This window comes from Fistularia commersonii, chromosome 9 (genome assembly GCF_037954325.1).
Source record: "Fistularia commersonii isolate RoL2024-O1a breed Wild chromosome 9, RoL_Fcom_v1.0, whole genome shotgun sequence".
Taxonomy (NCBI): Eukaryota; Metazoa; Chordata; class Actinopteri; order Syngnathiformes; family Fistulariidae; genus Fistularia; species Fistularia commersonii.
Genome location: NC_141292.1, coordinates 13,411,181 through 13,433,909, shown reverse-complemented (window position 1 = coordinate 13,433,909; position 22,729 = coordinate 13,411,181). Strand labels below are relative to the sequence as shown.

Genomic DNA, 22,729 nt, shown 5'->3' with positions numbered 1-22,729 from the left:
TTGTTTTTTTCTATGGAAAGGAATTATCAGTGAAATTCCTAAAAGTTCAGAATCAGGTAGGTTTTCACTTACAAGGGATTTTTCCTGTTCTGTTGATGCACAATATATAAAACTGGAGAATATAAACAATAACACAAGAATCTAATATTTACAAACCAGTAGGTTTACAAGTGTGAGAGTTATTTTAATGTAACATATAACAGGACACGACTGGTGGGCAGTGTCAGTCGGGGGTCACGGACCTTATTATTTATATAAAGAAAGTTGATGATAGCCGTGCGGAGGTGCAAAGTTGAGATTAACTATAAAAACATATGAACGGGGAGGAATAATACTTAGAAGAGAAAGCGCCATATAGAGAGAATTGCACATTTATATAGTCTATTGCACATACATATTTGGGATATTTGATCGCAAATGCAGTCCCACCTACATGTTGAACTCTTCTCTACCACCTATGGCAAATCTCAACTGGCTTACAGCTCTTAAACGTGTCCTGCACCAGTCTTACATACTTCTCTGCCATCCCAGACTTCCTCATAATTTCACAAAGTAAAAGTTCCATAAATACCAACACAAACTGACCTAAAATGACAAAAAAGAGCACTCTAATAGTTAGAATTGAGCAAGAATCAACCCCAACCAATTGCAATTCTCAAAAATTACCCAAACTGACAAACTGTGCAGGGACAATATTATTTAAAAAAATGAAACTACACATTCCGGATGTGTTATTCTGGTGGAAGTGCTGTAATTGAGATTTTGCTCCAGACCGACAGGGGGCGGTAATGAGGTGAGTTGTCTTCCAAACGCCAGTGACTTAGCCGCAGAAGACGCTCAGCAGTTTAGGTTGCAGTAGCTACATTTTCTATGGCGGGGATTTTTTTTTTTGTTATTTTACAAGTATCTGCTGAAGAAGACTCATCCGACGACTCGGTACGTAGATTATAAACAAAGTAGTTTCTACGGTATCTATCCTTATGTGTGTTTGTAAGGTCGGTAGCCGTTACCGCCCGGTTACACGTGGGGCAGAGGGGGGCCCGTGTGCTCCGCGCAGCCACCAGCGAACCCCGTTAAAAGACTACCCGTTTTTCAGCCAAATCGATAAAAAAGGAGATACTCAAAACAACGAAAAAGGATATCAAGAGTGAAACGTAAGGTTAATGCACCACTGTGACGTTCGGCGTTTGTCTTTTTGGCGTGACGTAACTCTATACTTTGTATAAATGAGAGCTTTCTGTTGAAATGAGTCCTGAAGAAGCGACTGAGCGTTAGATTTGAATCCCGAAAAGAAGACATGCCATCCCAATGATTAGATCAATCACTACCCATCTGACCCAGATCTTTTTTCTGGGTACGATTATTCTGGAATATCAAATGAGGGTTGGCATTCATGTACTAATATGGCGACCGGAGCCGAATTATGAAATGTGATTCAAAGTAACGATTATGTTTTGATTGTCCCTCACAGACTTCTGGACGTGGACTGGACCCATTGAATCATCTGTAACACCTGACTACCTGATATTTATTATGTATGTACACTCGCCGGCCACTTTATTAGGTACACCTGTCCAACTGCTTGTTAACACTTAATTTCTAATCAGCCAATCACATGGCGGCAACTCAGTGCATTTAGGCATGTAGACATGGTCAAGACAATCTCCTGCAGTTCAAAGCGAGCATCAGTATGGGGAAGAAAGGTGATATGAGTGACTTTGAACGTGGCATGGTTGTTAGTGCCAGAAAGGCTGGTCTGAGTATTTCAGAAACTGCTGATCTACTGGGATTTTCACGCACAACCATCTCTAGGGTTTACAGAGAATGGTCCGAAAAAAAAAAATATCCAGTCAGCGGCAGTTTTGTGGGCGGAAATGCCTTGTTTATGCCAGAGGTCAGAGGAGAACGGCCAGACTGGTTCGAGCTGATAGAAAGGCAACAGTGACTCAAATAACCACCTGTTACAACCAAGGTAGGCAGAAGAGCATCTCTGAACGCACAGTACGTCGAACTTTGAGGCAGATGGGCCACAGCAGCAGAGGACCACGCCGGGTGCCACTCCTTTCAGCCAAGAACAGGACACTGAGGCTAAAATTTGCACAAGCTCATCGAAATTGGACAATAGAAGATTGGAAAAACATTGCCTGATCTGATGTGTCTCGATTTCTGCTGCGACATTCGGATGGTAGGGTCAGAATTTGGCGTCAACAACATGAAAGCATGGATCCATCCTGCCTTGTATCAACGGTTCAGGCTGGTGGTGGTGGTGTAATGGTGTGGGGAATATTTTCTTGGCACTCTTTGGGCCCCTTGGTACCAATTGAGCATCGTTGCAACGCCACAGCCTATCTGAGTATTGTTGCTGACCATGTCCATCCCTTTATGACTACAATGTACCCAACTTCTGATGGCTACTTTCAGCAGGATAATGCGCCATGTCATAAAGCTGGAATCATCTCAGACTGGTTTCTTGAACATGACAATGAGTTCACTGTACTCAAATGGCCTCCACAGTCACCAGATCTCAATCCAATAGAGCATTTTTGGGATGTGGTGGAACGGGAGATTCGCATCATGGATGTGCAGCCGACAAATCTGCGCCAACTGTGTGATGCCTTCATGTCAATATGGACCAAACTCTCTGAGGAATGCGTCCAGCACCTTGTTGAATCTATGCCATGAAGAATTGAGGCAGTTTTGAAGGCAAAGGGGGGGTCCAACCCATTACTAGCATGGTGTACCTAATAAAGTGGCCGGTGAGTGTATATATGTGAGTATTTATTTTTTTGCCCTGCTTTGCAATAAACAGCTAAATAAATGCTTTGAAACTAAAATACTGTGTTTTGTGGTCATTGATGGTTACAAAGCTGATGCAAGAATATTAAGATTTGAAACTGGTTTTATATCTTTTACATTTAAATCAAATGTACAGGACTGTCTCAGAAAATTAGAATATTGTGATAAAGTTCTTACTCTTCTGTAATGCAATTACAAAAACAAAAATGTCATACATTCTGGATTCATTACAAATGAAAATATTGCAAGCCTTTTATTATTTTTATATTGCTGGTTATGGTTCACATCTTAAAACATAAAACCCTATCTCAAAACCTTAGAATATCATGAAAAAGTAATTCTTGTTTTTTGATTGCATTACAGAAGATAAAGAACTTTATCACAATATTCTAATTTTCTGAGACAGTCCTGTATATGTTGTTTATTGTATTTCAAATTTAAAGAGATTTTAATGGCCTTAATATGTGTAATTAGTAATATTTCCAGAACAAGGTAGAGGTTCCTGAAATAGAGATTTGGGGAAACCAAAAAAGCTTCCTGCTTTGGCTGAGTTTCTTAACGTACTGTCTTTAATATGACTAGTTGTGGGCTGATTTAAAAATGGATAGTATAAAGATCGGGGATTGGGATTTAATTACGACTTTAGGATTAAAATTGAATTCTTCTGGAATTCAAAATGCTCATAAACAAACATTTTTAAAATATGAATGTGATTTTTAATATCTTTTGTTTAGATATCTCTAAACTTATTCTCACCTTTTTCTTTTGATCAAGCAAACATTAATTAAAATTCTTGATTAAAAAAAATATTAAAAATCCACATGAGTGGGTATTAAGTAAGTAATAAATAAGTAATGATTGATGTATGAATGTAGTATTTCCTGCTCAGATTAACTACTATTCAGGTAATACCACAAGATATTTTGATATTCACGGCAATTTATCCCAAAAGTAAGGACATTCATAAACTCAGCAGCTTTATATTTATAGATCAAGTTGAAAAACACAGTAAACCATGCATAATGAATAATAACAAAGGCCAGTAAGCTAGTATAACAAGCTAGCTGCTAGCTACTAGCTATCCAGCTAACTCCTTTCTAGCCGGCTAACCAGCTACTTGCCCCCGGAAGCTGTATCTTCTTCTTCGTGGCTGGAGGCTCCTGTTGCTTAGTGCCACGTTGATGGAGACCAGTGGGGACGTGGAAACCCGTCTCAAATCCGCAGCGGCGCCGGTAGCCTCTCCCGTTTCCACTGCCCGTTATATTTGAGCAGAGCCGATAAGAGAAGGGGGACGCTTTGCAGGGGGGTTGCGGTCGTTGTTGTCGTTTGTCAGCCGTTTCATGTTCGCGTTCATGTGAGAAGCAGCAAAGGAAAGCAAGGTAAGCGGCTTTGGCTGAGAAAGAAGATCCCTATGTGCAACTAACTGTTCCTGCTACAATATTCCACCTGCACAGTAAGCTAACAGGCTAGTAAAACCACGGCAGTGTGCAGCGTCTTTTAACAAAACATTGAAAGATAGTGTCATTTAATTTTTATTTTCATTCGCCTTCTGACATTTGCTTGTGTTGTTCGTACATTCAGTCCTAGCCGGGAGTTTCGTCGCAGCCTTAGTCAGTCAGCTGTTAGCTTTTTGCTAGCTCTTATTTTTGTTTGCTAATGGTCCCGTTTGAATGAAACGATTCACGGGTCGATTTTTGAATTTCCGTGCTTTCGAGCTTCCTTTTCACGACATTACCAACGTAATTGTCAAAAGTGTCACTCGTAGCGGGTTTTTGTCTACCTGGTCCGATGTGTCGGTTGCTATTACTGCAACAGTCACAGGACAACAGCGAAAAAAAAAACACTTTTGCACACCTCAACGACCTTGGAAAGATTAGGTGTTTATACTCAAAGAAAACAAAAAAATACATTGCCGCATTCCCCCTCCCTTATACCGTTATAATATCTGTTTCAACATTCTTCTATACATTGTTCCGACAGAGTACGAGAAAATGCGCAGAGAACTTTCACGAGAAGCATCAACCCACACCCAGAAAAGACAAATACACATTTAAAAAAGCAACAAATCACACAAAAAAATAAGCCAGTTATGCACAAGGGTTCTATAACTAAATTTTTAGAAATGCATTTAATGAGTGAGAAATAAAAAAAAGTCTAGAATTTGTCTAAAAAAATCAGATCCATGTCAGAAAGAAGTGTTGATGGAAGACGCAGTCACACAAAATGTTCATTTATTTATTGTTTTCTAAAAGGCAGATTTATGCACGTTTGTTTAGCAGAGATGTAACGCCAGACTTTGTATTTTTATCTGTCTATTCTGATCTCTTCATTCTTACATGTATCGTCCAATCAGGTGCAACCACGAAGTGTCCCACTGAATTTTTTTTTTCTAACAATTTCTATTGCACATAAACAGACAAAACATATGAAAAAACAAACATGGCACAAAACGTTAATGTGATCTCCTTTTCGTTTGGGCTGTTTCCCTCACCGTCATCATAGCCAATCACCTGCCCCCATCTAATCCTTACATTTTCCACCCATTCTCTCACACTAACTTTATGTCACTCGATCCATAAATCTCCCCAGATCTTCACAATCCCCTCTATGTGCATGACCAAACCATCTCAGTGTGACTTTATCTCAACACATCTACCATGTACTGTCCTTCTTACTGACTCACTCCTGATCCTCTCCGTCTTCCTCACTTCCAAAGGAGAATGCCAACATCGTCCTCTCTGCCTCCTGTCTTTTCTGTAGTCTCACTGTCTCTTGCAGGGAAATTATGTGAATCATTAGCAACAAAGCATGCTCTGAAAAGTGGCAAATCTTTATTTAAAATGATTGAAGTAACATATTAAACGTCCTGGTCAGTGATACTTTGCCATGCTTATTTGACTGACATGTAATGTGTGTAGCAGCCTGGTGTGTTTACCGTAGAAGGTAATTAAACATGGAGTCAGAGGACAGCATCTGGCAAATATACTTTAATTTGAAAGTGGCTGCAATTTGTCACAAGGAAGTAACTACAGGCGCTTATAAATGTAGGTAATAATTACCACACGACTCAACTTCTCTGGTTTGCTTCATCTTGGATGTAGTTCTGAGGCAATTGTGTTAAAACTATGTTTAAAATACTCACTGGTTAACATGCATGTGCTTCGATATTTAACCCCGACATACAGTTTGTGAAGTAATCATCAAACGCCTGTAGTCAGTGACATCAGATGTAGGATATACTCTTTTGTGACATCATAATGTCGCTTGCGTCGCTTTTTGTCAGATGACACACACACACACTCATGCACACTGGTCAGCTGAATATCAGAAGTGTGTCCATGTTTCATTCAGCAGTATTGCTTGTTCTGCATTTTGATCCTACCAGAACCAAAGTGATTTTATTCTCCTGTCTTTACTCAAAACTGCCAGTTCCCTCAAAAAAGTTCTGTTTTTTTTCCAGGATGAAGCTTAAAGAGATCAACCGCACAGCCATCCAGAGCTGGAGTCCTGCCCAGCACCATCCCATCTACCTGGCCACAGGTAACACGTGTGCCGGCCCGCTGTCTACTTGATTTAACCAGTCACAGAAAATGCAACAAAATTAAACTTCAACAATAAATAGCCTGATCTATCTGCAAGAGGTTATAAGAAAAATCTGAAAGAAGTTACCAAAAAATTTTCACAAAATCTGTAATCAGCAAGAAATTAAAAAAAAAACACTTTCAGCTTGTCGCTGTGTTTATTTTATAGAGATTAATTTTCCGCATTCACAGATTATCTAGTGTCCGCTTGTCAACTCCACCAAATATCGCAGCTCCATGTCAAACGTTTGCCCCTGTTTGTTTCCGCAGGGACCTCTGCCCAGCAGTTGGATGCCTCCTTCAGCACCAGTGCCTCCCTTGAGTTCTTCGAACTGGACCTGGCCGAACCGTCTCTGGACATGAAATCATGTGGCAGCCTGTCGTCCTCGCACAGGTACGAAGGACCCATGCTTGCATGTCAGCAAATATGAAGAAGCCTGTCAGGAAGCCAGGGGGTTGATGTAGAATCCTGACCTTTATTTTAAAATCTTTGTTGGACTTACATTTTGTCTGTGCTCTGTTTCTGATCTTCTTAAAGGCTCCTCCTTTTATTCTGGTTGAACTTTTGCAAAACAATGAAGCAGCTTCCTCCTATCACAAAGTCAAAATATCTTCAAGTCATTCAGACTTACTTCAAAATTCGTCTTTCTTTGGTTGAGTTGGTGGGACATGTTTTTTTTTTCCTGCATTTTCAACTATTGAAGTGATTTTAAAAATTAATGTACACTTCTTGCAAAGTTTTCCTGTTCTTTAAGGGTTTTTAAATTTCACAAATTAGTATTACTTATTTTCCTGTCATGCAAAATAACACATACATTTTTCAAGTTTTTTTTTCATTTTAACGTAAACCAGTCACTGCATTTAAGACACCGTGGAACCCATAGCACCCCTTGTGTTGAGGTTGTTTGCAGTTTAATTGCCTATATCGTTGTGTGTGTTTTCCCGCTTCGTGGCGCACATTGACATATTGCTCCCTGCAAATGGTGTCAGAGGATGTGCACACAAAAACACACAGGACTTCCTTATCTTTGCAGCTCAGATCAACTACTACATATATTTCTTTGAAAATTCTACTACTCCCCTATTTAATATCGCTTGTAGGACTAAGTGTTTATTATTAAATCTTCTCTTTCATTATAATTTTATTGTCTCTCTTCATGCTTTCAATTTTCCATTCACCTGCTTGATATAGTTTTAAATATGTTCAAAAATATGATCACACTATTTTCACATTATTTTGTTTTTTTGCCACCAATTTCTCCTTTGTGTTTCTCTCATTTATGCCCCTTCCACCTCCACAGATACCACAAGCTGGTGTGGTCCCACCATGGGATGGACACCAGCGGCCACCCGTCCGGCGTTGTTATCGCTGGCGGCGAGAACGGCAACATCATCCTGTACGACCCAGCCAAGATCATGGCGGGCGAGAGCGATGTGGTCATCACAGAGAGCGACCGCCACACCGGGCCCGTCAGAGCCCTTGACGTCAACCCCTTCCAGGTGAATGGTCGTGACGCGCCAGCTGAGATGAGTGTCCATCACAGGAAGTGTGACATGGAGATTCTTGTTAACGATCAAAATTAAGCATGTATCAAAATAAAGCAGCCCCATTGGTAATGTTCCCTCTAAGCTGCGCGTTGGCGCAATCGCGCACTGCTCCAGCGTTCTCTGCACACAACAAAGCTGAACTGAAAGTAAATTAATCACATTTATTTTATTTACAGTTCAGCTTGGATTTTATTTTCTGCGCAGCATAGATTTGCTGCGCGCGGAGAACGCTGGAGCAGTGCGCGATTGCGCAAACGCGCGACTTAGAGGGAACAGTGCCCATCGGGATCCGTATGTAAAATTCAATTCTTCCAACTGAAAACCGATGCTCATCACTGAGCATTTAACCATTAAAAGCAGTAATATATGAGTAATATTCAACGTAGAGGTGAAAGGAGAAAATTAAACCGTTATGTTTTGTTTACGTAACAATGATGAAAACACGGCTTTCAAACGGTTCTAGGTGAAAACGAGGCTGCCCAGGAGGCACGGCGGCCTTGTGCCTCCTGGGCAGAGGTCTGACACCCCGTTCACTCCCCGACTCACCCGGGGATCTTCCCTGCCTGTCTTTGCCTACAGACCAACCTGGTGGCATCGGGCGGGAATGAGTCCGAAATCTTCATCTGGGACATGAACAACTTTGCCTCACCCATGGCTCCGGGACCTAAAACTCAGGTATGTGTAAATTTTATCCACACACTCTTTGCTGATATTTCGATCAGATATTGATAGGTCAGGCTCTGAAGCTCCTTTACCACAGGCTTTCAACTTGTTTTTTATTTCAGCTTTAAAACATTAAAAGACAGAAGATGTAGAATCTTTGTGTTTAATTAGAGGTCTGAATTCCTGTGTAATTTGACTAATTTAATTTGCTTTGCATCATCATGCTTAAGCAGTAAAGATCATTTTTAGTGAAAAAGTAATCAATTTGCTGATGGTTATTTGCAATTTTCCAGTATTTATTCATTGTCAGTTTTTATATAATAGTTAACGTTTGTTAATGTGAGAGACGTAGTTGACTCACATTTAAACCAGTTTTATCCAAGTCAATTTTGCTTGAGGAAAAAATATGGATTAAAGAAGTAATTTCTTTAAACATGTTGATAAGATATTTCAGTGCTATACAAATACAATTATTGGTATTTCACCAATTTTCAAAAATGTCGAGAAAAATCAGTCAAACTTTAAAAAGTTTGAATACTTGGCATCATATTACTAAATGAATAACATCATGCTGATTACTTTTTTTTTTCCTTTATTTTTGATGTGTTGGTTATTTTCCATTAATTTGTGTATAAACACCTCCAATGTGTTTTCGGATCGGTGGAGGATGACAACTGAAGATTGTACTTCCGGTTGATGATGAAGATGCCTCCTATCACAGGCAAAGTTGGGTGTGCAGTAGTTTGTATTGATGACTTATAAGTGTGTGTTGTGTTCCAGCCAGTGGAGGACATCAGCTGTGTGTCCTGGAACAGGCAGGTCCAGCACATCCTGGCGTCGGCTAGCCCGAGCGGCCGGGCCTCGGTGTGGGACCTCCGCAAGAACGACCTCATCATCAAAGTCAGCGACCACAGCAACAGGGTGGGTCCTTGTGACACAGACAAACACTGCATTTCCCTGAGCCCATGCTAAAGCACCCCTCCTCGTGTGTGTGTGTGTGTGTGTGTGTGTGTGTGTGTGTGTGTGTGTGTGTGTGTGTGCGTGTGTGTGTGTGCGTGCGCGTGCGCAGATGCACTGCTCCGGCCTGGCCTGGAACCCAGAGGTGGCCACCCAGCTGGTCCTGTCCTCAGAGGATGACCGGATGCCGGTGATCCAGATGTGGGATTTACGTTTTGCTACCTCTCCTCTCAAGATTTTAGAAAACCACACCAGGTACACCAACTATCACGGTAATCCAAACTTCGCGTGATGGGTCGGCCACGGTGTTTCGTTAATGGTGTTCGCTGGGACCTGGCGCCACGAGCCGTACCCGAAGTATCCAGTCACCGAGCTTGTGATCTCACATTTGTGCCGCGCACGTAAACATGGTTGTAGCTGTTTGTAAAGACAAGGGCGCCATTGTCTAGGATGGCTGTTCCTCACTGTCAGCATCACACATCTCTTCCTCCCATTCGGAGAATGAAAATTAAACCAGAAGTCACGGGAATCCTATTTCCCGTTCACTTGTCTAAAGCTATGTTTTTCCTAATTTTAAAAGGAGATCCGGTTGTAAGATGGAAAGATGCTGCTCAGCTGCCCTGATTTTTGAGGAAAATCAGGGGAGGATTGAATTGGTGTCACTGTCCTGGAAAATGAGGCGCTAACTCCCTGCACCCACCCTCCCTGTCTCCACAGGGGCATCCTGGCCATTGCCTGGAGTTTGGCCGACCCTGAGCTGCTGCTGAGCTGTGGGAAGGACAGCAGGATTCTGTGCTGGAATCCCAACACAGCCGAGGTAAGCCTGCCTCATTCAGGAGCTCTTGGTCCCCAAAGTCAAGATCCTAGGACAGGCTTTTGGCTTGTTTTTTTTTTACATTTTTTTTGTTTGTTTTTTTGCATCTCACGCTGACAGTTTGTGTGTTTGACCCTCAGGTTCTGTACGAGCTGCCTACCAGCAGCCAGTGGTGCTTCGACGTCCAGTGGTGCCCGAGGAACCCGGCAGTGCTCTCAGCCGCCTGCTTCGACGGACACATCGACATTTACTCCATCATGGGCGGCAGCAGCCAGGCACAGAGCCAGAGGCACGCCGAGCAGGTGGGAGCGAGGAATCGGGGAGGGGGGGGGGTTCTACTCGGGATCTGACCACGACTTTGACAGCCAGCCTGACACTTGAAGTGGACAGTAATACACACCTCCCACCAGTTGACTGCTAGATTAAGCTTATTCGAGGACGTTGAGACTGAAGCACATGCTCTCCTGGATCAAGCTTTTCTTTGTTTTTCTACACCGACTTCATTGTTGCAGGTCAATCACAAGCTGCTCTGAACTGGGTCTTTGTTATAGATCACCAACTCGTTCGGGAACATGGATCCATTCGGGACAGGTCAGACGCTGCCCCCTCTGCAGCTGCCTAAGACCACCGCCCCTCCGGACACCATCAACCCCCTGAAGAAGCCACCCAAGTGGATCCGCAGGCCTGTGGGAGCCTCGTTCGCCGTGAGTCTCCATTGTCAAAGTCTTCATCCCGATGATACACTACCTGAAGCATCTTAGCCCTTTTACTTGTTTACTTTCGAAACATCCAGTTTGGCGGGAAGCTGGTCTCCCTGGAGAACCCCAAGCCCAACCCTCAGCAGCCTCAGCATCCCGCCTCCCACGTCGTGCACGTCAGCCAGGTTGTAACGGAGACGGCCTTCCTGGAGCGCTCAGATCGGCTGCAGGCCACACTGGGTGCCGGGAGCTTTGTGGATTTCTGCCAGGAGAAGATCGACGCCGCCGGCAACGAGTTTGAGAGGACCATTTGGTCTTTCCTCAAGGTCTGAAATCCACAAAAAGTCTAGCAGAAGAATATTTGTTTCTCCTGCAGCCTGCACGATTTCCTTTGTAATAGCTACACTTGTGCTTCACTGTGAATCCTGGAATGTGCTCGTGAAAATGGGCTCTGAATTTGGCCTCAGTCTATTTCCTTGAGTTTCGTTCGTAATGACAAATGTCATGTCATATTCCAAAAATCACAGGATCATGAAAAGACAATGTAAACATCCTTTCATTTCAAATGAGCTTTAGGTTGGTCAACTTCTTCTGCGGAAAATAGTTCCACTCTTAAAAAAGAAAACTAATCGTTGCTTGTGTGTCGGTGTTGTCAGGCTAACTTTGACAGCGACATCCGCAACAAGTTCCTGGAACTCCTGGGATACAACAAGGAGGAACTAGCCTCAAAGGTGAGCCTTTGAGCCTAAACTGCTTCATGTCTTCTCCTATGTAGCTCACAACGCCTTGTAAAAAATCTGGCCTTTCTTTTTTTTTTCTTGCTAGATCTCAGCAGCCTTAGAAGGGAAGCCTGCAGATCCTCTGAAGGTAAATGTGTGTTTAATTCCAGGTGAACAGGGTGCAACACGTTTGGTTCCATGTGAGTCTGGGTTCTTTCTGTGTGTAGTCTCCAGGCTCCCCTGGTTCCTCCCCAGGTGCTCTCCAGGTTCTCCTGGTTCCCTCCACAGTCCAAAAACAGTCACTTGGTGAATTGAAAACTAAAATGTCCGTAGGTGTGAGTGAGAGAGTGAATGGCTGGATATCAACATGTGGCCCTGTAACTGACTCTTTAAACCACTAATGTCAACCAGGATGGGCACCTACCTACCTAATGCCCCCTGTGTGCAGGATCTTTTCAGATTGATATTGATAAACAGGTGGATTTCCTCCCCCCAAAACTGGCATGTTGTGTTTACAGTACTTCCTTTGTTTTTACCTGCAGGAGGAAATTGCCGCTCCTGCCAGCATAGAGCCCCCTCAGGAGAGCACTCAGTCTCCTGCAACTGTTACCGACCCACCTCCAACCGCCATTGACCCACCTCCAACCACCATTGACTCACCTCCAGCCGCCATTGATCAACCTCCACCCGCTGAGCAGCTTCCCCCAGCCAGTGTTCCGCCGGCGGCAGACTTTTTTGACAATCCAGAGGCAGCGTTCAACATGATTGCTGCGGCAAACGTCCAGCCAGCTGCAGAGCCGGACCCGGCCTCGGACCCAGCGGAACAAGCTGAGGAACCGGCCGTGACGGAACCAGACACTTCCCCGGATCTTAACACGGAACAGGACGTCCAGGAGGAGGCCGCAGAGGACAAGGAAGAGGCGGAGGAGGAGATCCCCCTGGAGGAGGAGGAGATCCCCCTGGAGGAGGAGGAGATCCCCCTGGAGGAGGAGGAGATCCCCCTGGAGGAGGAGGAGATCCCCCTTGAGGAGGAGGAGATCCCAGTGGAAGAGGAGATTCCTCTTGCACAGGTACAGCAGTTTTCATCTTTGCCACTGTCCAATTCATTGAGATGTAGTTCTCTGACAATGTAGTTCTCTGACAATGAGGCGAAATGGTGTTTTCTCACTGGTCTGCATTGAAGGGGAAAAGGCTAACTGTAATTCCAAATTTTGTCTCATAAGAATTGTATATTCTTAAAAAGTAAATTTGTCAAACATGAATTCCAATGTCCCTCTGACTTAATGGTATTTTCCCTGTAACACAAAGTACACATGGTGATTGGGTTTCAGGAGACAGCAGCCCTGCAGGAGGAGGAAGAGGAGGAGAAGGAAGAGGAGCCTGCCCCCATTGTGACACCTGCTCTTGTGGAGAAGCCCGCTGAGATGGCTCCTGCTGACGGAGGAGTCAGCCTCAGCATCAGTCAGGGTGAAGGGAGGGGTTCTTGCCTTAAATAGGATCGCCCAAGAGCGGATGTTATCCGATAAATTATGAAAAAAAGCCTTATTAACTCAAAGTGCTTGTGCGGTGAATTTTAAACTAAAGCTTTTTTGAACCTGTTTTTGTCCCAGATGTGGATGGGCTGATCACACAGGCCCTGCTGACTGGTGATTTTGAGGGAGCTGTGGAGCTTTGTCTCCATGACAACCGAATGGCCGACAGCATCATCCTGGCCATTGCCGGTGGGGCCGAACTCCTGCAGAGAACACAGAGGAAGTACTTTACCAAAACACACAGCAAGATCACAAAGGTAAGAAGCAGGAGGACCGAGAGCGGTCGCAGTGGGAGTTATTGATTTGCCTATGACGTTGACGTGATCCGCCCCCCGCCAGCTGATCAGCGCCGTGGTGATGAAGGACTGGCACGACATCCTGAAGACGTGCGATCTGCGAAGTTGGAAGGAGGCCCTGGCCGCCGTGATGACCTACGCTCAGCCTGACGAGTTCTCCTCTCTCTGCGGTGAGTCTAGGACCCGGGCCTCCTTTCAGAGCTCCCTCTCCCCGTGCGCTCAATCTAAAAACAAAATTGTGTGTTTTCCGCGAGTTAGATCTGCTCGGGGGCCGACTGGAGGCAGCGGAGGAGGACCAGCTGCGAGCCCAGGCCTGTCTGTGTTATATCTGTGCCGGCAACGTGGAGAAGCTGGTGTCCTGCTGGAGCAGAGCACAAGACGGACACTGCCCATTGTCTCTCCAGGTGTGTAAGAAGAGCCAGTTCAGTGGTGATTTATGATATCAAGTGTAAAAAACAAGTAACGTTTTGGCCCACAGGTTTATCGAACTCTTCATTATTATGCCAAAAAAATAAACACACGTCATGGGTCATAATGTAAACTGATGGTTAAGGTGTAGCCGTAGCAACCTGTGCTGTGCCACAGCATGCAGTGCTGTGTGTGTGACCATTATTGACCTCTTATATGGTGATGTCAGATGTTACCGTGGCTTCATAATGTGGCTGTCTATGAAGACAGCTCGTTGATCCACATGTTTCAAAGCTACTGAAGTTGCCCATGGCTTCTGGTGTAGTGCTACCATGGCAACATAGAATGATTGCAAACTGTGGTAGTTTACATGTTGCATGTTGACATGCCATGACAACACATGGAATGACCTGTGACATTATTGTTTTGTGTTGCATATCACCATGGCATCATTACTGTTGAGACGGATGTGTGTTACTTAATGTATTGATTGTCAGCTGTAAAATGTCATATGCGGTTTTGGATATAACCACAGCAACTTGTTGGCGCTCCTAAGGATCATTGAGGTCATGGAGATGAACGTCCGCACACATTCTCGGTCTCCCTGAACTGTTCTGATATTCCATGTCCCTCTCATGCAGGATCTGGTAGAGAAAGTGGTTGTGCTGCGGCATGCAGTCGAGCTTACCCAGCACTCCGGTCCCGCTGCCATTGGCATCCTGTTGGCGGAGAAGATGGGCCATTATGCCGGGTTACTGGCCTCCCAGGGCAGCCTGTCCACCGCACTTACCTACCTGCCTGACAACACCAACCAGGTTACACAGACATCTGCAGCCACTAGTTAAAATAAAAATATGCTAACAATAAATGGAAGAGCTCTGAGTTTTAGAAAAATTATGTTTTTTGTTTTTTTTTTTATTTACCATGTAAGAAAACTCCCTATGCAGCTGTTACTATGTTCTATGTCCAGGTTGCTGTGCAGCAGCTCCGTGACCGCCTTAGTCGGGCTCTGGGCCAGCAGGCTGCCGCCCCGGTTCAGACCCAACGGGTTCAGCCTCCCGCCCCTATGGCCCCGCAGGTGTCTGGTCTGCCCCGGCACCCCTTCACTCCCATCCAGCCCGCCATGGCGCCACAGCCCGTCGCCCCCACTCCCATGGTGCCTGTGCCCACGCCTGCCTCCGCCCCCGCACAGCCTCAGTATTATCAACCAGTAGGTTCTTGTCAGCTTCTCTCTCCTTGTTGTCACAAGCCCCAGCAATCTTTTTTTTTTTTTTTATTATTTCAACGTCAGAGGGCAGTTTTTTTTTCTCAACCAAACACGAACAATGATCTCCTGGTCCTGCACTAACCTGAAGCTGGCTGCCGTCGTGTTATTATTGTCATTTTCACTAACGGTATGACCTTCGTCCTGCCCGCAGGTGAAATCACACGGTGACCGTTCTTTGAAGGTGTCTTCGTGTCATTTGGTTTCTGTGTTGGTGTAATGTCTCTCATTGTCCAATCCCCATGCGATGTGGTGTTTGTTTGGTCGGTGTCCCCCACCCCCCAACTCCCCACACCCATGGCGCGGCCATCATCGCTCTGTGCCGTGTGTCTCTGTGTGCTTCAGGTGAGGGCTGCCTCCACTGTCACCTCCTGGAGTAACCAAACTCCCACAGCCCTCCCCAATGTCCCTCCTCCTCCTCTTCAAGTAGGCACCGCATCAGACCAGCAGGTACACTGACCGCCCATCCAAGCCCGACACACACCTCCACACAGGCTACATCCACACTGGCTTTCGCTTTGGGGCTCCGCCCGAGTTCCTCCGTCCGGACCAACACTTGCGTCTTGAGACGACGGAGTACGATGCCGGGCTTGGCTCGTATCACAAACCCAGAATCTGCCAGGCTGCCGGTTCAAAAACTTCACAATGCGTCCCTGGGCCCAGATCCAGAGTTCTGGTCCAGACATGGTCTCGCTGGGGCTTCCTGGTTAATAATCAACGGAATGCTGGGAAGTTATCGGTCAACACCATGAGTCGGGATTATTTCTGAATGAATTTTATGAGAATGGGTTGAGCTGTGACCATGAATGGGGAAAAGAAGTGCATTCATTTAAAGCCGCGTTGTTTGCTGCGGTCGTGGCCACGGACCACCAGAATCCAGACTGCAAAATCATTTTTATCTAAATTTCATATCCCACTTTACCCCCCTTCCAGCCTCTGTAACACATCTGTGCTCCTCACCCGCTTCCCCATGGCGACGTCTGCCATCACCTTACCTCCTGCTCAGCGGCTGTGAAAATAATGATTGAGAATATGTAGAAGGGAAGAACTCTTCTTCTCCACACTAGTGAAGCACAAACCCCAGATAAAATACGTAGAGTATTCTCAGGGTGATGAGGATAATAATTGGAAAGTTATTCATCCTTATCATGTAATAACCTCACCCTGTAGCAGTAGTTGTTTACGCAAGTCACTAATCTGTCCCATTTAGAGGGCCTTTAAGTGATTTATCTATTCAGCTCATAATTTACCTTCTGAGAATCCAGGGGTCAAAGGTCATTTTCATTTTTATTTCATTCTCAGGAGCATCGGGTGGAAATTTAATCTGTTTTTCAGCCACAACTTACATGTTCCCTGTCGACAGAAGTTATTTATTTCAGGCAAACCTCACTTGGAATTCAAATGAAGGCCTTCAGTATCCAGAGGGGTCAAAGGGTCAGATTAACTCTTTCTGCAAAAACACAAACCTGCCCCCTCAGACCCCTGGATCTGTTTTCTGATAAAAAAAAAACAGACACTGCGAGGAAGAGGCAGTGCAAAGAACAAATATAATTTGTCAAACTGTCAAAAGCGAAATAGAAATGTAAATACTTGACACTACAACAGTAAGGTATATTATCAATCTGCATTATCTCACCATTTTATTTGCTTATCTTTTGACATTTACCTCTGCCGTGTTACAGTTTACATTGTGTTGTTTTAATTTGTATAGAATAAGCAGCCTCGTGCCTAACCATTAACCATTGAAAGTTGCATGTTTAATTTTCTTTAAATGTTTAAGAAATTCTTTCAGTTTGCAGAAAAATAGGCCTTGCTGTCATGTTTTTGCAGCCTTAAGACCTAAAGGACTTAACAGCATGAAATACAAAACGCTAAGTTGAATTAGACTTTCAAATCATCATATATATATATATATATATATATTTTTTTTTTAAGTCCTAAAAAAGAAGAGACGATAAGAGGGGTTTTATTTCCCACACTGCCCTGCTCTGAGGAACCGTCGAGAGCCAGACCTTCTTGCTCCACCCCCCACCTGCACCATATATTGTCCTGAACCCCGGTTTTTGTCGCTGCAGGTTGAGCCTCCCAACTCCATGTACGGGATGCCGGCCTCCGGATCAGCCGCCGCCCCGCCGGCCTCGTCCACCCCGGCATTCATGTTCTCCCATCAGTACCAGCGTGAGTGTTCGACCCTGAGGTTTGCCAACATTAAAACGCAGAGGGATGTTTTCTATTCAGGACGATGCGATTGATATTTGCGCGGTGTCTGTGCGGATGACGCAGCCACAAAACCCAGACTTGGAAAATCAGATTTCTGTGAAGAAAGCCCGACAACCACATCTGATCCTCCTATCTTCAACTCAAAGCTCATTCTCTTCTGTTTACTTCTTTAAGAAAAAAAAAGAGAAAGAAAACACCGTCAAGCATTTTTTTAGCCGGAATGTTTGACTCAGTTGTGGCTCTTTTCTGCATGGTGTAGTTGATACTGACTAACTAGATGGCTTTCATTCTGTTGGTACTCTGAAGGGAGAGAGGGATGGGGTTGGGAAGGTGCCATCAGCTCATGCTTCCACCCGGAAAACTGATAAATATCGGATCAGAGTTTGACCCCCCCCCCCCCCCCCCCCCCCCCCCCCGTAACACAAGCACATTCTCCCCCCCCCCACCTAAAAATATGAAATTGAGTTTTTCTTCTGGATGCAGGCGTGTGAACCTCGAGTTTCATCTCCCAGAAGTATTTAAACTGTCACGTAATTTCATGTCTAATTTGATAGAACTAGTTTTATTATTATTTTTTAATTCTAACTCATCTTTTTTTTTTTTTTTTTAAATTTGAGGGGAATTTTTAGGGAGAAATTGAAACCTTTGCGCTCCAACTGCCTACCAGCGAGTCAGCGTAGACACGATGCGTTCTCTCCGTCGAATGACGATGGCACCTTGTCAAACACGCGCCCACTCGCCCACCTGAGGCCGGACTGAGCGCGCTCTGTTTGTCTCACGCCTGTCTATTGTCCTGATGCATGAGTGTAGAACCTGCACGAGTTCTACTGTTTATCTAATGACCTCTGTTGACTCCCAGCTTACCCCCAGGTCAACCACTACCCCCCAGGAACTATCTATCAGCCTCTTCAGTACTCCTCCTCCTCCTCTGCTGCTCCTCCTCCTCCTCCTGCTGGGCCCTGTCCCCTTCCTCAACCCCCCGGCTTCCTCTCCCAGTACACCCAGCCTGTCCCCTCACAACCGGTCGCACCCCCCCTCTACCCGGGGCAGCCCCCCGCCAGCCAGTGCCTCATCTCCTCTCCCGCCTCACTTCCTCCTTTCTTTCCCGCCTCCTGCCCCTCATCCACCTACTCCACCGCTCCGCCCTCCGGAGTGCCTTTCCAGCACGGCGGGCCGGGATCTCCTGTGTCTTACATGTCGCCGCCGCCACCCCCCTCCAGCGAGCGGCGTCTCAGGTACTCAGCAGGAGCCCGAGCTGCTCCCCAACACCCCCCCCGCCCCCTTGGAGAACAGGTCGGCCCCGGTTCCGATCAGCCGCCCGCTGTCACCCGATTCCTCCGCTCGAAAAACCGCCCACCAGAGTTCGTTTCCCTTGAACTTGTTGGCTGAATGAATTGAAATCGGTCTCGTCTCCTCGATTGCTCGATAAAAGCATATTCAACATTTTCGTTCCCATTTTCAAAACGGATTCTCTGCCAACGCTAACGGAAGACGAGACACCTATTTAATGTTCGCTTCGTTTTTTTAACGTCACCTCGAATTCAACACCTTACCGGCACTGAATCGACATCTGTTTTGCTGGTTGTAACAACCTTTCGACGGTAGAAGTGTCTGGGATTGTTAGAATTAGTACCTTAATCGTTGATTTTGTTCAGATTGAACTGTAATCTAAATCAGCACAGTGTTTGATGTAGCTTTTAACTCCTAGACACATCTTCTGATTCAATCCCTGCCTTTCTGATGTCGCTGTCTGTCCCTGTGAGAACAATAAAGATTTTTATTTGGCTTTTTTTAATTCTTTCTCGTCCCGCAGGGCCTCAGAACGGCTGGAATGACCCCCCACCTCCAAGCAGATCGTTAAAGAAGAAGGTAGTCGACTTTTGTTCTCTGAAGGCGCGGTAAAAAAAAAAAAAGAAGAGGCGTCGGGATTTTCAAACGTCTCGATCGTATCCCAGCAGGTGCCTGACAACTACACCCCTCCTGCCCCCATCACCGCGCCCATCATGGTGCCGCTGGGCACAGATTCCCATGCCCAGCCCATCTCCTCCGGAGCCCCGCAGGCGATGGGCCAGGGCCCCCTCGGTGTCCAGGCCCCCTACTCGGGCCTGCACCAGCAGCAGGTCTCGCCTCTGGCCATCAACCCTCCCATGCCAAAGACCAGCACGGAGGGGGCCCCGGGGGCGCCGACCGGCGACGTCATCCAGGTACGTCGCATATTAGAGCGTGTTTGTTCCGAGTCCCTGGTTTCAGGTGGGAGATAAAACACATGAGGGGAATGGCGGCTGAGTTTAAATGCCATTTATCATTAGAAACACACTAATTGATGTCAGGAAGAAGTCAAACGCAACATCAGGCTGACGTAAACATTCGAATACTTACTTGTTACTGTATAATATCAGAGAAACCAGACTAAAACATAGACGTTCGCGGGGCTGAGAACTATTCAAAAAAGCTTGAATTTATACACTTAAGTTTACCAAAGGTTGTTTAATGGCAGCCCCTGAACTCCATCCCCGCTGAGAAGATCACCAAGAAGCCCATCCCAGACGAGCACCTGGTGCTGAAGACCACCTTCGAGGGCCTCATCCAGAAGTGTCTGGCGGTGGCCTCCGACCCTGTGAGTCCGCAGAGGGAGGCTCTCGCTCCGTCTTTGCTTTGCGAAAACAAAAAAACAAAAAAAAAAACGCTGCGGTCCTCTGTGTTAACTATCATATCGCTCCAATCTTTTTTGCAGCAAACCAGGAGGAAGCTGGACGACGCCAACAAGCGCCTGGAGGCCCTTTATGACAAACTGCGCGAGCAGACGGTGAGTCACGATGTCAGCACTCGTCAAAATGAGCCGGTTTTATAGAGTTCAAAATGATTTGTCATTTTATAACTGATTAATGACATGGATGTGTATGGAATAATTTCAAAATGGGACATGATCCCAAGTATGGTTATCTATTGAAAGTTGACCAGCATCATATATTTGATGAAATATCCAAAAGGAAATACTGAATTTCAGGTAATTGTGTGTGTGTGTGTGTGTGTGTGTGTGTGTGTGTGTGTGTGTGTGTGTGTGTGTGTGTGTATTACATACAATATGCTGTATTGAAACATTAATAACCTCTTCTATAAATTTCATGGGTCACCACAGCCAATCATTTTTCTCCATCTAACCTAAATAACCTGAATAAGTACATAGCAAAAAGTTTATCTTATTCATATATATATATATATATATATATGTATGTATGTATTTTATCTTGTTGCAGCTACCATTACACATATATGTATAAAAAGACACACACATGCATTTACTTGTGTGTATTAACACATTTTTTAATCTTCTTTATATTTCTCTATATGTGTGTATTAATATACAAAAAAAACGTGTGTGTGTTTTAATTCATTAGCTCCTTTTTTAAGCCAATTTCTTGATAAATATTGTAATTTAAGTAGCTTCTTTCTGGTTTTTTTTTTTGTTGACATTTATCATTTTTGGATTACTGAAAGCCCTTGTTTAGCAGAATTTGAGGTAGTTGATTATTTCTTTAGATTCGATGTTGAATATCAGATTATTTTCTTTAAAATTTGACTCATTTCCGATGACAACTTGCGCTAAAAACCAAAGAAAGTTCTCGCTTGAGTCCATTTAACCCTGACCTCCTCTTACTCCTCCCAGCTCTCCCCTGCCATCGTCGGAGGACTGCATAACATCGCGCGGAGTATAGAGTCACGCTCCTACACCGAAGGCCTCAACATCCACACCCACATCGTCAGCAACAGCAACTTCAGCGAGACATCGGCCTTCATGCCCGTCCTGAAGGTGGTTCTGACTCAGGCCAACAAGCTGGGGGTGTGAGGAGGCGGGCGAGGCAACTCGACGGCAACGAGGGCTCAAGATTTCACAGGGAGCTCCGTACGACCCGCAAAAAAACAGACGAGGGAATCCCGAGAGTCCCGTTCAGCCCTCCTTTGTGCCATTTAACGTTTCCCGATGTGTCAGAGGGGTGCCGCGCTGCCGACCGCAACCAGTGGCGGAAGTAGATTCGGAGCACCCTGACGCAAAAACCAAGGGCTACTTAGTTAAAGCGCCACATTAAGCAACCGATAAATCAGCAAATCACTCGGATCACTTGATTTAAAAAAAGGAAAAAAAAGAAAAATTATATATATATATGTATCATGTCAGACCAATTTTAGCAAACACGTGTCCAAAGAAAGGAACATACCCGCCACAGACTGACAGCAGTTGCTTCACTTCCGGGTTCAGCGTGAGTTGTCAGTATAAAGCTCATAACAATGACTTATCTTTTGACTTTTCCGAGGTGGATTTTTATTTGAAATGAACGGGGGAAAACTATTTAAGATCCAAACGACATGATTTTGCCGGCCGATCTTGATCATTTTTCATCTTAAAAGGATTCGAAAACTATGTCTTAAGACCTCGACAACACTTATCACTATCTCCCCCCCCCGGCCCACAAAGAAGCTAATTTCCCAGTTTATCCAACACTTATTTGCAGATGATGTGATGAATTATGGGATTTTTTTTTAAATTACACAGACTACATTATGTGTTTCTATGACTTAACAAATTTAGGCATTTGCTCTTATGAATAGAGCAGAACTTCTGCAGAACAACCCAACTAGTGTTTACATTAACCACCTTCCACTTTGTGCAGCTGCTGCAGTCAGACTTTGCAGGGATGTATAAATAAGTTACATTTGCATAGTGACATTTTGGGAAAAACATAATGTGGAAGTCACGTGTCCAGTAGAAGGCGATCGTTTCTGACGAAGTAAGGAAAAACGTTAATCAGAAATAAAACCATGAATAGGAAATCAAAGGGAGATCGTTGGTAACTCAAGGGGCATTTCTGTCGAATTATTAAAAAAAAAAAACCCAACTCAACCCTTTTTGGAAGTTGATGAACTGCTGCTTTTGCCCAATCATGCATTAATAGATATAATGAATATTAGCTAATTTCTTGCCATAATCTCCCTGTTTTTCACCACAGTACAGTAAAAATCAAATCTAAAAAAAAGTACAAAATACTGCTTTGTATTTAATGAATTTGTGAAATTAACAGATAGTGGATTTATTAAAGAAAGTATTAGGAGCTTTCAAATGTGCAAATATTAATTCTTCATTGTGCTGGATTGTTTTATCCAGCTGCTGATTTGACTTTGAATACTCTCAACCTTTATTTTACTTTTTTCACCACAGTTGTGGTGAAACATAATT

General features: G+C 44.6%; 1 protein-coding gene across 5 annotated transcripts; it reads left to right on the top strand.

Annotated features, from left to right (window-relative positions):
* Positions 1 to 3,966: 3,966 nt before the first annotated feature.
* Positions 3,967 to 21,647, top strand: sec31a (SEC31 homolog A, COPII coat complex component). Of its 5 annotated transcripts, none has more exons than XR_015106612.1 (28): positions 3,967 to 4,175; positions 6,257 to 6,336; positions 6,648 to 6,771; positions 7,679 to 7,877; positions 8,505 to 8,600; positions 9,369 to 9,509; positions 9,658 to 9,800; positions 10,263 to 10,362; positions 10,500 to 10,661; positions 10,911 to 11,063; positions 11,153 to 11,383; positions 11,714 to 11,788; positions 11,883 to 11,924; positions 12,319 to 12,846; positions 13,108 to 13,243; positions 13,387 to 13,565; positions 13,648 to 13,774; positions 13,863 to 14,008; positions 14,654 to 14,827; positions 14,983 to 15,222; positions 15,622 to 15,726; positions 17,352 to 17,454; positions 18,356 to 18,731; positions 19,310 to 19,365; positions 19,455 to 19,700; positions 19,994 to 20,113; positions 20,231 to 20,302; positions 21,164 to 21,647. XR_015106612.1 is itself a non-coding variant. In XM_086152596.1 (28 exons), the coding sequence occupies exons 2-28, from the start codon at positions 6,258 to 6,260 to the stop codon at positions 21,341 to 21,343; spliced, it is 4,371 nt and encodes a 1,456-aa protein (XP_086008722.1). In that variant the 5' UTR covers positions 3,967 to 4,175; position 6,257; the 3' UTR covers positions 21,344 to 21,647. The 5 variants fall into 5 exon arrangements, 3 of the variants coding, with proteins under 3 accessions (XP_086008722.1, XP_086008721.1, XP_086008720.1); XR_015106613.1 differs by having other exon boundaries at positions 19,452 to 19,700; XM_086152596.1 differs by having other exon boundaries at positions 18,356 to 18,761; positions 19,302 to 19,365.
* The last annotated feature ends 1,082 nt before the right edge of the window (positions 21,648 to 22,729 follow it).

Coding starts and splice junctions, on each gene's coding strand:
- sec31a (XM_086152596.1), top strand. CDS start 6,258: ATGAAGCTTAAAGAGATCAACCGCACAGCCATCCAGAGCTGGAGTCCT. Junction 11,064..11,152: donor CTGTGGGAGCCTCGTTCGCC/GTGAGTCTCCAT, acceptor CGAAACATCCAG/TTTGGCGGGAAGCTGGTCTC. Junction 13,244..13,386: donor CAGCCTCAGCATCAGTCAGG/GTGAAGGGAGGG, acceptor TTTTTGTCCCAG/ATGTGGATGGGCTGATCACA.